The 15,328-nt window shown below is 41.4% G+C and overlaps 1 protein-coding gene across 1 annotated transcript in view; it reads right to left on the bottom strand.

Annotated features, from left to right (window-relative positions):
- FARP1 (FERM, ARH/RhoGEF and pleckstrin domain protein 1) overlaps positions 1 to 15,328 on the bottom strand; it is a 402,545-nt gene that overhangs the window by 41,505 nt on the left and 345,712 nt on the right. Inside the window, exon 16 of the mRNA XM_042781959.1 lies at positions 659 to 740. Coding sequence (XP_042637893.1) covers positions 659 to 740 — 82 coding nt within the window. The remainder of the gene's footprint in view (positions 1 to 658; positions 741 to 15,328) is intronic.

A 15,328-nucleotide genomic window follows, 5' to 3' on the forward strand; every position in this document is an offset into this window, starting at 1 on the left:
ATTGTAAATTTTGGTCAATGACATGAGACAAAGTATATGTGAACTACTGTATGAAAAGTGAATTTACTCTGTAAATCTTCACCCAAATCAAAATAAAATTAAAAAAAAAATAAAAATAAAAATAAAAAATGGGGTTGAATATTAGTTTAGTTATATATTGACATTTTAGGATAAATTTTTAGTAATTTATATCATTATAGATATTGTCAGATGGTTAAAAAATGTATTTGCTGTTTACACTGATTTAAAGTTGCAGAATTTACTAGGATTCTTACATACAAATTCAATATTTTAGTCATGCCAAGAAGCCAAACAACTGACTGGAAATGAATGTTCAGTCAAGCAAACAATGTTTTGTTGAGAGAATTAAAAAAAAAAAAAAAGAAAAAGAAAATACCTGCTGCTTTGGTTATAACACGAAAGCTTTTGAAGCTAAAAAGTACTAAAAGTACTTTCTCCAAAAAGGACTGGATTTGTCTTTATGCCTCCAAATAAAATTTTTGGAAAGGCTAGAAGAAAAGTTTACCAAACTGGCCACCCCTGCCATCAGGCTGTGCTAGCAGAAAACGATGCAGCTGAGGCACCAGCAGCTCAGCCCCCTCGTCCTCTGGGCCCCCCTCATGAGCCCGCTCGTCCACCCGGTTCCAGACCAGCTCACCTTCATGCCCTGAATGTTCTTCAGCATCACATCTCCGATCCTTTGGTAATCTCCTCGGATGTGGGCATTTGAGCGGCCTTCCCTAAGAGCAAAGACAAAAAATTGGAAACACAAAGCGTTAGCAGTGAAAATGTTACCGGGAAAGACCCTTGGCCCTAGATTATAAAATACCAACATTGATTTCTCCTTTCTAGTTGCCTTTTAGTACCCTTCCCTGGAAGTGACTTTGAAATCACCTCACTTATCCTCCAGAGAATTCTATTATGCTTTGAGAAGGAGATGGGGAAGAGTTACTTTGTGATCATTTTAATTTGGTCTCATTTTACGTTACCTTTTTTTTCCCATTCACAGGTGAATGATGTTAGCATCTTTATAATAGCATGGAGTTCCTTGCTATAACTGGCTAATGAAACTCTTGATTCCTATGTAGTGTTACTGATACAGCACTCTTATGAAGCAAGACTCACAGCCTCCAAATCAAGGATTCTGCTTCCAAGAGTCCTTAACCTGAAACAAAGAGCTGTGTAGGAAGAAGCCCCTGAGAAGAAAAAAATAAATTATGAAAGTGTAGAAGGCCATTTTCTGGTGGGAATGGGGAAAATGGACAAATGAAGAGGCTAAGATGTATGTCTAAAGTATGTGGAGAGGAGGGGCCAGTGACTTCCCCAGATGTGGTGTGTTGTAAATGAGAAAGCTGGGGCACTCTGCCACTTGTTGATGTCGTTGTTGTTATGTGCCCTCGAGTCAGACCTGACTCACAGTGACCCCTCCTTGCGTTTTCGAGGTGGTATCACTACAGAAGTAGACTGCCCAACCTTCCTTCTGAGGAGTGGCTCGTGGGTTTGAACTGCCAGCCTTCTGGTTAGCAGTCAAGTGCCTTAGGCACTATGCTACCAGAGCTCCTTTGCCATTTCTTAGGGCTCGTGTTTTTAGTTGATGTTGATAGTCCAGGGATTTAACCACCAGAAAGAAAAATAATAGCAGGAATAGTAGCAAATATTTATGTGGTACTTTCCACATGCCAGTCACTGTGCTAGAGCACGTTGTTAAGGGTTGAGCTGTGTCTCCCAAAAAGATATGTTCAAGCTCTAACCTCTGGTATTTGAAAATATGAACTCATTTAGAAATAGTGTTTCTGTAGATGTGATGAGTAATTACTATGAGGTCATATTGCTGTAGAGTGAGTCCTAATGCAATATGACAGGTGTGTTACAGGGAAGAAAGCCATGTGACCATGGAGACAGAGATCAGAGTGGTGCATTGACAAGCCAAGGACAAGGCCACCACGAGAAGCTATGACGAGGCAAAGAGGTATTTTACCCAGAGTAGTCAGAGAAAGAATGGCCCTACTGACACCTTGATTTTGGATTTCTGGCTTCCAGACTTGTGAAAGTATACATTTTTGTTGTTTTAAACTACCCAGTTCATGGTAATTTGTTAAAAAATCCACAGGACACTAACATATACATGGATTAACTCAAAAGGAGGTGTTGTGGTGCCACAAGGTTGGCAGTTTGAACTCATCAGCAGCTCCTCGAGACAAAAGGCCTGATGATCTATCTGCCCTTATAAACATAACAGCCTAGAAAACCTTATGGAGAAGTACTCTGTCCCACAGGGTCACTATGAGTCAGAATTGACCTAATGATGCACAACAACAGGCTTCGAGTCAGAAGTGAGAAGTGTTGTAAAAAGAGCCTGCAACTCAAGGCAAGATGGATCCAGGAGTCACACCCCACAGATGCAATAGCTAACAGGTCTCCAGCAGCACAGAGAAATGACCTCCAGCTCAGCTGCATTCTCCCCAGGCTCTCATTCATCCAGGATTTCAAGACAGAAGAAAGAGGACAGGAGGACTCATACTCTTAATGAAGCAAGTCAAAAAACCAAAGTAACCAAACTCACTGCCATCAAGTCAACTCTGACTCAGAGCAACCCCATTAGGTCTCCTAGACTGTAAATCTTTACAGAAGCAGACTGCCACATCCTTCTTCCACAGAGTGGCTGGTAGCTTTGAACCACTGACTTTCTGGTCAGCAGCCAAATGCCTTAACCACTACATCACCAGAGCTCTTTAAGCAAGTCCAAGAGGTGGAAAAATCAGATGGATTAGAAATACAGAGGCTGTCTCTTTACTTAGTTTGTGGCTTCACATAACAAACCAAAGAGGACACTATGTTACTGGTTCCAACAAAGCATGTAGTGTAAATGATATAACAGAGCCCCCAAACCCATTAGGTAATTAAAACTTCTCTGAAATAAAAGAAGAGAGCATCAATTATGCTTCCCAGCCCCTTCTTCTAGGAGGGTCCTTTGTTTAATATCTTCCATTCTCTTCTACTCTACAAGAGAGTTCCTCAATCCTTCTGCGTCTTCATTGCCAAATGAAACTTGTTGGCTCATTACTTTAATTACCATTCACTCCTCAACTTATTAAAATATAGGGTCCATTCTCCTCACTGCTGTTGTTAGGTGCTGTTGAGTTAATTTTTGACTCACGATGAAACCACGTTGCATTAGAGTTTTCTAGGCTGTAATCTTTATGGGAGCAGCTCACCAGGTCTTGTCTCCTACAGAGTGCTCCGCTGGGTGGGTTTGAATTGCCAACCTTTTGGTTAGCAGCTGAGTGATTAACCATTGTGCCACTGGGCTCCTCACTGTCCTCATTACTCCCCTGCAATGACTCTGAGGAGGGCTACCATTAACTCTGAGCCACTGCATCATTGATATAATACCACTTCTCATTCTAGCCAGTGTCTCATAGGTGGCCAATGTCATTCTCTCCAGACTCTCTGACTTCTCTTTGGGTTAATTCTTCAGTCTTTGTTGCCAACACTTCCCTGTCATGCTACTTTTAAGATGTCTTGTGTTTTCAGGAATTCATCAGTGATTATATTTTCTTATCATTCAATACTTCTTGCTAGGCCATTCTATCTATTCTCCAAAATTTCAACTTATGATGCCAAATGTTCTTTGTACCTAGGGACCCAGGTACTGTGTTTCTTATACCTTCCAGAGGGCTCTATATGAATGACTCCACAGTCATTTGAACATCTCAAACTCAAGATGTTCCAGAATTAATTGTCTTGTTTTCAAAACCCAATCGTCTAAAATATATAGAAATGCCCAACAACTCAAAAACAAAAAAGACAATCCAACCCAAAAATGGGCAAAGGACATGAACAGACACTTCACCAAAGATGACATTTAGGTGGATAACAAACACATGAAGAGATGCTCATTATCAACAGCCATTAGAGTGATGCAAATCAAAACTACAATGAGATACCATCTCACCCCTGCAAAAATGGCAGTGATCAAAAAACCAGAAAATGACAAATGCTGGCAAGGTTGTGGAGAAGACTAGAACTCTCAGATTTGGCTGGCGGGATTGTACAATGGTATAACCACTGTGGACAATGGTATGGTGCTTCCTCAAAACCTAGAAACAGAAATACCTTATGATCCAGCAATCTCACGCCTAGGTAGCTATCCTAGAGATCTAAGAGCAGTGACATAATAGATACATACACATTCATGTTCACTGCAGTATTATTCACAATAGCAAAAAGATGGAGACAATCTAAGTGCCCATTGATAGATGAATGGGTAAACAAATTGTGGTATATACAATGGAACAGCATGCAATAGTAAAGAATAATGATGAGTCTAATACATCTTATAATATGGATGAATTTGGAGGACATCATGCTGAGTAAAATCAAACAGAAGAGGACAAACATCGTATGCTACTACTTTTATAAAAATTTGAGAATAGGTATGTACAAAGAAAGCAATGTTCTTTGATAGTTGCCAGGGATGTGAGTGCAAGGGAGGGGGAATTATTTACTACATAATAGACACGTGTTAATTCTGGTGAAGAAGAGTCAATACACTATATGAGGGATGTCAGCACAACAGGACCAAGGTAAATGAAGACACTGAGAGGTATGCAAGAATAAAGGACAACTACAATAAATGCTTTAATATATAAAATTTTACAACAATATTAATAAGCAAAAAATACATGAGTGGTTACATAGGTAGATATGTATACTATAAAGGTGCGGGCAGGTGTATGGGAATAAATGCATGTGCATATTAAGGTATATTTGTGGGCATATGTACATACATATTTGTATGTGCTGCATATATATTCATATCTACAATAAAGAACATAGGGGGCACAGTTAGGGATACTTCCTACACATATCCAAACACCTTGTGGGATTGACTTATTAGATCTGAAGGCTCAGGATCATAGTCTCAGGGACAACTAGGTCAACTGGCAGAATGTTCTATATTGAGTAGTGTCTGGGGTCTTAAAAGGTTGTGAATAGCCATTTAATATGCAACTATTGGTCTCTTTCTATCTGGAGCAAAGGAGAGTAAAGGAAACCAAAGACTCAAGAAAAAAAATTAGTCCACAGGACTGATGGCCAACACAAACCACAGCCTCTCCTAGTCTGAAATCAGAAGAACTAGATGGTGCCTGACTATTGCCACAGACTTTTCTGATCAGCGATTCAACATAAGGTCCCAGTTTGAGTGGGAGAAAAACAACAAATTCAAATTCATAAAAAGGACCAGACTTACTGGACCGATAAAGACTAGAGGAACCCTTGAGACTGCCACCCTAAAACACCCTTTTAACCTAGAAGTGAAGCCACTCCTGGAGGTCACCTTTCAACCAAATAATAGATTGTCCTATAAATAAACAATAGTACCTGTGAGGAAAATGTTCCTTTAAACAATCAGCTGTATGAGACCAAAATGTCAACATTTACCCCAAAGCAAAGATGAGAAGGCAAGGAGGGGCAGGGAAACTGGAGGGACAGACACAGGGCAGGCAGGGTGGAAATGGTGAGGATGCTGACACATTGTGGGGATTGTTACCGACACCACAGAACAATTTGTGTATTAAGAATAGTTGAATGGAAATCCAATTTGCTGTGTAAACATTCACCTAAAACACAATGTTAAAACAAAACAAAAAAACTCCCATCCTCTTTCCATATTTTCTTTCTTAATGATGTAACTCTTCCATCAAGAGCTAGAAACCTTTTTCCCAAGCTAGAAACCTCAGTTATCTTCACTTGTCCTCATCTTTCATCTGTCTAATCAAATTCTCCCCTAAAATGGGGTCCCTGGAGAATGCTCAAGCATCTGATCTATACTCATGCCCTCCTTTGCAGATATCCCTCAGTCCACTGCTAATTACTGCATTTTATTCCATTTAGCTGCAGGGTTGAGATATCTCTGGATTGTTGGCAAATGGTTATTAACCAAATCACTATTGAGCAGTTTATCGATTAGACATTTTGCTGACCCTTATGTGAGACATGGAGTTCCTGGGTGGTATAAATGATTAACATGCTCAGCTGCTAACCCAAAGGTTGGAGGTTCTAGTCCAACCAGAAGTGCCTTGGAAGAAAGACCTGGAGATCCACTTCCAAAAGAGCAAAGCCACGGAAAACCCTCTGGAGCACAGTTCTACTCTGACGCCTATGGGGTTGCTGTGAGTTGGAGTCGACTTACTTGATGGCAACGGTTTTGTTTTTTAATGTGTGACTGGGTTCTGTATGTTGGTCTTCCACTGCGTTTGGAGCAGAAAGTGAATTAAGGTAACTGAGAGAGTGTAAGCCTAAAAAGGGTTATGTTCTGCCATTTAAAAATGCCCACCCCCCTACTGTTAACATCACGCAAGGCTCTTTTCAAAGCTGGGAAGTTTTTCTTCTTCTCTTCACTGTCCTTGGATGTCTGAACAAAGCAGGTCTTCACTCAAATGAGGACTCAGCTACTGAGCCAGAATGGCCTGATTTGTGCTAAATACCACACATCAATAAAAGGAGGTAATGCCACTGGATTTGTGGGTCAGTAGCTATTATCTGCATGCAAAAGCTGGACAATGAATAAAGAAGACCAAAGAAGAACTGATGCACTTGAAATATGGTGTTGGTGAAGACTACTGAATAGAAGAATGAACAAATCTGTCTTGGAAGAAGTACAGCCAGATGCTCCTTAGAAGTGAGGACTTCGTCTCACAAACTTTGCACATGTTATCAGGAGGGACCAGTCCTTGGAGAAGAACATCATACTTGGTAAAGTAGAGGGTCAGCTGAAAAGAGCAAGACCTTCAATGACACAGGCTGACACAGTAGCTGCGACAGTGACCTCAAGCACAACAATGATTGTAGGAATGGTGTAGGGCCGGGCAGTGTTTTGTTCTGTTGTTCACAGGGTCACTCTGAGTTGGTATCAACTTGATGCCATCTAACAGCAGCAATAATAGCTACTGTTTAGGAGCCCTGGTGGCATAACAGTTAAGCGCTCAGCTGCTAACTGAAAGGTTGGTGGTTTGAACTCATCTAGCAGCTCTATGGGAGAGAGACCAGAGGATGCATTTCTGTAAAGATTACAGTCAGAAAATCCCCATGGGGCAGTTCTACTCTATTATACAGGGTCACTACGAGTCTAAATCAACTCGATGGCACCTAGCAACAACAGCTGTTATCTGGAACTTAAAAAACTGACCCTAAAATTTTGGGCAGGCCATTTGACAATGCACAATGAAAAGTGTTTAGTTCAAGGGATATAATTTAAATATTTTATCAAGAATACTCTGGATTGAGTGGGCAACGGAAGAAATGGGGAAGATCTCCAGCTTCCATTATTAATAAGCAACTTCCATCTTCTACACCCCTACTCAGGACAAAATGAGGTGCTAGAAATGGGACTCTGGGGAGGAGGGTGACAGCAGAGAGTGACTGATAGTATGAGCCAAACTCCACTTATTGCACTTCTTTTATTCTTTTGCCAAATATTTATTAAAAGAAAATTGACTGATGTCAAAGCCCCAAACTCCAGGGACATTCCTTCCTTCATCCGCTTGCTATCAGAGCCATATCTGTTTCTCTGAGTCTTTAGCATGAAGATGGTAAGGAGACTTGGTGTTGAAGTGGTTAAGCACTCAGCGGTTAACTGAAAGGTTGGTGGTTCAAATCCATCAGTGGCTCGGTAGGAAAAAGATGAAGCAGTCTGCTTCCATAAAGATTTACAGCCTTGGAAACCCTATGGGGGAGTTCTACTCTGACCTATTGTTGCTGTTGTTATGTGCCGTTAAGTCAGACCCAACTCATAGAGACCCCTCCTTGGGTTTCTGAGGCAGTATCACTATGGAAGTAGATTGCTCCATCTTCCTTCCGAGGAGTGGCTGGTGGGTTTGAACTGCCAGCCTTCTAGTTAGCAGTCAAGTGCTTTAGGCACTATGCTACCAGAGCTCTATGTTGTTGTTGTTATGTGCCATCAAGTCTGACCCGACTCATAGCGACCCCTCCTTGGGTTTCCGAGGCAGTATCACTATGGAAGTAGATTGCCCCATCTTCCTTCCAAGGAGTGGCTGGTGGGTTTGAACAGCCAGTCTTCTAGTTAGCAGTCAAGTACCTTAGGCACTATGCTATCAGAGCTCCCACCAGAGCTCTATAGGGTTGCTAATAAGTCAGAATCAACTTGAAGGCAATGAGTTTTCTGTTCTGTTTTGTTTTAGCATCTTTACTTTTATTTTAGAAACTGTTGAGGGTTAGGACCATCAGTCCTTTGTTTAGCAAGGAACACATGGGTATCCACACAGTTAAGGGAGTCAGCTCTAAGTGATGTGGTGAAGACAGGCTACAGACCTCTGCAGTTACCACAAGCAGTAGACACCGCTCTCCCTCCCACTATACGCCCTTCTGTCCGCTCCCATCCTAGGTTGCTCTGAAAGTCCCAGTGGAGCTTGGTTGCAAACATGAAGAACATATCCTAAGTCCATGGGACTGGGGACAGAACACAAAGCTCTGTTGCCTCATGTAGAAATGCCTTCATGCTTTTACTTTCTCTACAGGTTAATGCGTCCAAATCTACAAATCCAAAGCATTTGCTTTACTGAGAACAGTTAAAAGGTCATTTTATTACAAAGAACATGAAAAAATAATTATAACTCATCCATAACATCCTCCGGATGTTAATCTCACAAGAAAAGGATCCTTGTTTGGAAGGCTGGGCCACATAGTTTTTGTCTGTGTAATTACCACACGAAAATAAAGAGGAAAATTCTTTTGACAAATTCCCTTAGGAAAACCATGCAAAGTCTACTAAGAGCCCTCCTAGATCCTAAATTCTCCAGTATTAATTAATGTACTCCCAGGAGCAAATACACATTACGTCAGCAAAGAATTGAAAACACACACACACACACACACACACACACTCATGAATTTTCAAGTCTTTTCAGCCGTATAAATACTTTATTTACCACAATGTGAATAGTTAGTAACTCAGCAGCAGATTGACTGAGGGAGAAGAGATAAAAGACATGAAAACAACTACCATTTCTCGCTGAGGAGGGGCAACTGAGAGGATGTAAGTAAGCCCTTTACCCAAGTCACACCCTTCAGAGGAAGCAGAAGGAGCCTTGCACCTGTGGGTTTGGTCGGTGATTGCCAAGGAACACATCCACAGGCTGCAGCTGCAGGTGGGGCAAAGTCAACTTGGATAAATCAACACTTGGCTTTCCCACTCATATCCCGAACCCCAAGGTCAACATCAAATCCATCTGGAACCCTAAAATAAACAGTTTATAGTGTGCTGATGACCTCGTTGGCAACAAAATCCCTCACCGATCCCATAAAGTATTATGAGCCCTAGAATATGGTTTTCCTCTGGGGGAGCATATTTTCCAGAAAGCACTAGTTTAAGCCTGGCTGCTGTAAAGTATCTGAGGAAATTCTCTACAAGAAAAAGTAGACAGTGGTAACACACTGGGCTTTTAAGTTGCCCCAGAGAAGTCCAAGAATATGAAACACTCAGTCCTCCCTTTCTTCTCTCAACAGAATGAAGAATCATTTCATTAGATTAAAACATAAAAGCAAATGAAGCAGCTTGGAGCTAGAGGGCCTACCTGGCTCTGTGTCACCTGGCTCTTTGACTCACAGACAAATATACAGTAAAACCTGTGAAATCCAGAGCCTGTGTAAAGTGGAAACTTGTCAGAGAACAAAGACGCAAACATTTTCCGCTAAACAGAAAGCCACAGAAAAGTGGTAAGACTTTACCCTGTCACAGGCAGAAAACTTAAGGAACCTGGAAAAACAAGGCAGTTCTGGCTCTCACATGCTTCACTGTAGTCAACTTTTGAAGCCTGAGTCCTCATTTCCAAAACAAATATGTCCTTATGTTCACTACGGCACAGGACTGGGTGGGGTTTTGTTCTGTTGCACAGAGGCACTTCTATGAGTTGGAACCAAGTTGACAGCACTTAACTACAACAACAGTGTGTTTACTATAAGGAACCCTGGTAGCACAATGGTTAAGTGCTTGTCCGCTAACTGAAAGGGTGGTGTTTCAAACCCACAGTGGTTCTGTAGGGGAAGACACCTGGCAATCTGCTCCGGTAAAGATGACAGCCTAGGAAACCCTACGGAGCACGTCCACTCCCTCACATGAGATTGCTATGAGTTGGGATTGGCTCAACCCCTACAAACAACATCATTACTATTACCTGCAGTTCATACAATTTTAAGGAATAATAATAATAAAAAAATGTATGCAATTATGTGTGTTTGTGTATCTATGTGAGTAAGAGGATAATGTGCAACTAAGTGGGTAAACGTGGGGTGGGGAAGATGGTTGGGTTAAAAAAAGAAAATACATTAGCCAGGGAATCATGTAATATATATGATTTCTATATTCTTTCAAATCCATGGAGAGGAAAATCCTATTTTTTAACATTAATTCACATCTTCACTTATTGAGGAGACGTTTATGCACGCTGCATCCTCAAAGCGTAAGGGGTGTGATGCATTTCTCTCTGGCAGCACTGTTGTTGTTAGGTGCCGTGGAGTTGATTTCAACTCAGTGACTCCAGGTGACCAAGCAGGACTGCCTCACAGGATTTTCTAGGCTGTAATCTTCATGGGAGCAGACTTCCAGGTCTTTCTTCCATGGATCTTCTGGATGGGAAGTGGTTAACCATTGCATCTCCAGTAGCATAAAGGCAATTAATACGTACTGTCTGTCACCACCAGCACAACACTGAAACCCCACGTTTAAAGCCCTCTAGTGCCCATCAATTACACCATTAGGTTGCTTAAAGCTGTTAATTACTTCTTTTCTTCTGAGGTTTAATATCAGGTCTGGTTTAATAAGAGGGAGCAAAGGGCAGGCTTGATAGCACCCAGATCAGACCCAAAGTCATTATCTGAGTTCAGTGCTGTTGTTACAGGGACACAGGCTAAAATGCAGTAGAAGAGAAGAGCCATTTCAAACTCCACAGCAACCGGGAGAGTGCACTCTTGAGAGTTTTCTAGCAGAAACCCACCCTGCAACTCAGGCCGCTGGAAAAAGTCTTTTTAATTTTTCTAAGGAAAGCAGCTTTCTCTCAATGCACAATAGGCTTCACAGGCAGGAATCAGCCAGAAATTCCAAGAGAAAATTAGATTCCGGCTATGCTTTGAGAACATGCAAAGATTTCTTTTACTCTTGCTTTTAAAGGAAACAACCAACAAACATCGCCCCTGTAACCCAAGCTGGGCTATGGAAAGCCTTCTCAGGGCAGAATACAGTGAGAAGATACATCATAGTGTCCTTTTTAACCTTCAAAATCCTACCTACCAATCTAACCAAATAAATAAACAAGAGGTCTTCCCCTCATCACTGCATCCACAATACCTATCTTGTCCTATCCTCTCTTCTCATTTCCACTTTGTACTTTCATAAAATGTTCTTCCAGGTAGACAACACTGCCTTGTCCTGATTTCATTGCTTTTTGTTTTAAAGCATTGCTTTTAAGCCCCTTTTGTACTGTTTTGTTTTTAAAACGAGTGAAAACCTTTCTCAAACAAAAGCTTTTACACAAAAGCAGCAGAGCTGATCTGCTGAAGCAAGGAGCAGAGGGGCTCCGAGAACTGCACCGGCCTCTTGCTTTCTGAAACAGCTACTTCAAAGACTCTTCAGACAGTAGATGGTGATGGACATGAGGGCTGGGGCACTGAGTCATGATGAGAAAGGAAAATTGTATCCATCTGCTTTTCTTCCACTGCAGAGTTCCTTCCTTTCTATGCTTCTAGAACTGTGCTGTCCAATATCATTTCCATGCATGGCCATTTACATATTAATATTACTTGAAATTGAATAAAATTGTAAAATCCGGCTCCTCTGTTACTCTGGTGGTGTAGTGTCTAAGCCATCTGACTGCCAACCAGAAGGCTGGTGGTTCAAACCCACCAGCCACTCCTTGGAAGGAAGGTTGGGCAATCTACTTCCATAGTGATGCTGTCTCAGAAACCCAAGGGGGGGTCATTATGAGTTGGACCCGACTGGATGGCAATGGATTTGGTTTTTTATTTATTTATTTTACACTACTCTTACGTGGCTGTTGATAGCTGTTGTCATGTCAGGTCTGACTCATGGTGGCCCCATGTACAACAGGACCAAACCCTGTCTAGTCCCGTACCATCTTTATAATCACCGGTATGCACAAGTCCACTGTTGGGACCATTGTGTATTCTGAGTGCCTTCAAATATGGGGCTTATATTCTAGAACGATATCAGACAATATTCTGTTGTGATCCATAGGGTTTTCACTGTTTAATTTTTGGAAGTAAACTGCCAGGTCTTTCTTCCTAGTCTGTCTTAGTCTGGAAGCTTCACCAAAACCGATCCACCATGGGTGACCCTGCTGGTATTGACATAGCTTCCAGCGTCTCAGCCAACACACCAGTCACCACAGTATGTCAAACTGACAAGTGGCTAGTTACTACTATATTGGACAGTGCAGACACAGAATAATGCCCCACTGTAGTTAATAAGCCCTACTGGACAGCATTGCTCTAGATGAAACCAAAGAATAAACAGATTTGACGGTTTCCTCTCCTGATCCTGGTTCATAAGCGCTCGGAGAAGTAAGAAACAGGGTGTAGTTCTACTTAGCCTTATATTGAGCAACTTCTGGCAAGGCACTCATGCTTCAGAGCCTCATTTTCCATAGAGGGAAAAGTGAGGATAATTCAACAACGCAGTTTTAATTGTCAGCTGAAACAATTTAAGGTGAGACTGCTTTTAAAAAAAAAGATGCAGCAGAAATGCCATTTGAATACTGTCAGTTTTAAAGCCATACTTTTTTTTTTCCCCCCTCATCACCTTTACAATAATCTGGTGGCACAATGGTTAAGTGCTCAGCTACTAACTGAAAGGCTGGCAATTCAAACCCACCAGTGGCTCCACGGGAGGACAGGCCTGGCAATCTGCTCCTATAAAGATCACAGCACTAGAAACCCTGTGGAGTAGTTCTACTCTGTCACACGGAGTCAGTATGAGTCAAAATTGACTTGACAGCACATAAGAACAACTACAACATAACACTGACAAAGATTTCTATTCTGAGAAGGGGGTCAGATACCCACTGATGTCTTAAGTAAAAAGTAGAACAGGGCCCTTGATCTCTCCTCTGTTCTCCTTGTTCAATAGACTCCCCTTTAAATTTATCCAACCGTTTCTGGCAGCCTCCTTGCCTCTGTAGAGTAGAGAGAAGGATATAACAAGAATGGAAGTTCTTTTGAAGAGCAGGAATTGTTGCCTGTTTTGTTTACTGGACACTGAGAAGTCTGCCTGACACATGTTGTTGTTGTTACCTGCCGTCAAGTCAGACCCCAACTCATGGCAAACCCATGCACAAAAGGATCAGACCTTTGTGATCCCTGGGGTTTTCAGTGGCTAATGTTTGGAAGATCATCACCAGGCCTTTCTTCCTAGACTGTCTTGCTCTGGAAGCTCCCTGAAACCTGTTCAGCATCATAGCAACATGCTAGCCTCCACTGACAGACAGGTGGTGGCTGCACACGAGGTGCACTGGCTGGGAACTGAACTCAGATCTCCTGCATGGAAGGTACGAATTCTACCACTGCACCCTCCACACATAGTAGGGATGCACAGTTTATTTGTTGAACCCATGAAAGGAGATCTTGGCCAATTCTGCTGACAGGGATTTACAGAGCTTGCTGCTTTCCTGGTGAACACAAATGCAGAAGAACCTGGTGTCTTTGGTTGCCTGATTTTTTTTTTTTTTCTTCCTTCATAAGGAAGGATTTTCTCTCTCTGTATAGCACCAGATTTAGGGACAGGAGAGTGGCTGCAAAGTTCTGGAAACTATGCTAAGTCTTCATAGGTATTGTTTCATTTAATCTTCATATCTGACTTGTTAGTGGGATGGAAAGTGCTATTTGTCAGTTGATTTGGCAGTTTTATTTCTTGCTAAAAATTATCATACAGTAAAAACCTTGACTTTTGGCAGGGGTAGTTTTAAGAATATTAACACCAGTATGGATTCATGTAACCACTCCCCAAATCAGATTACAGAATAGTTCTATCACCTCTAAAGTGCCTTCATCTAGCTTCTATAGTTATTTTCTAAATTAACATGCAGTAGTTCTGAGTTTCAATACATACAGATTCATATACTCACCATAATAAGTATATTGAACTGTTCTTAAAGAACAAAACAAAAACAAAAACAAAAACAAAACTTCCTAGTGCGACACCTTTGTATCAAAACGAGTCGGATCTGACTCATAGCAACCCCTTCTTGGGTTTCTGAGGCAGTATCACTATGGAAGTAGATCGCCCAACCTTCCTTCTGAGGAGTGGCTGTTGGGTTTGAACTGGCAGCCTTACGGTTAGCAGTCAAATGCCTTAGGCACTATGCCACCAGAGCTCCTACACCTTTGTAGTCACTCATTTTCCTTCACCCCCACCTTCCGGTAATCACTCATCTGCTCTCTGTTCCTATGGTTTTGTCTTTTCATAATGTCATATGAATGGAATTATATATTAAATAACCCTTTGAGACTGGCTTCTTTCCTTCAGTACTATACATCTGAGATTCATCAAAATTACTGTGCGTATCAATAGTTTACCCTTTTCTCATTTATTTAGTATTCTATTGTATGCATAAACCACAGACCTATCCACCCACTGACAGCTCTAGCCTTTGGTGATTATGAGTAGAGCTGCTTTAAACAAGTGTATGAGGTTTCTGTATGAACATAAATCTTTATTTCTACAATCGATTGGTCATATGGTGAGTGTGTGTTTAGCTTTACAAGAAACTATCCAACTCTTTTCCAGAGTGGATGCATCACTGTGCATGATTCACATAGCCACCAGCCATGAGGGCACCTGTTGCTCCACCATCCTCTCTAGCGCCTGGGATTACAGTACTGTTTATTCTAGCCGTTGTAATAGGTGGGTCAGAAGAAAGACCCAGTGATCTGCTTTTGAAAAATTAGCCGCTAAAAAACCCTACGGAGCACAGTTCCATCTACCATTTCATTGTTTTGTTTCTATTTCTCATTTCTGTTCTTGCTCTCCTGCCTTCTTTTGGATCATCTGAACAGTTCTTATGATCCTATTTTAATTTATTGATAATTTTTTAAACTACATAATTTTGTATAGTCTTTTTTTCTTTTAATAGTTGCTTTAGGGATTACAATACATATACTTTTCACCATCTACTTAGAATCAGTATCTTACTACTTCAGGTATAATGTAGAAATGTTATAGACCTCTTTAAGGAGGACAGGTGGTGTAGTGGGTAAGACATTTGCTGCTAACCAGAAGGTCAGCAGTTCAAACTCA

This window comes from Orycteropus afer, unplaced genomic scaffold (genome assembly GCF_000298275.1).
Source record: "Orycteropus afer afer isolate SDZICR_OR568_19922 unplaced genomic scaffold, OryAfe1.0 scaffold00206, whole genome shotgun sequence".
Lineage (NCBI taxonomy): Eukaryota > Metazoa > Chordata > Mammalia > Tubulidentata > Orycteropodidae > Orycteropus > Orycteropus afer.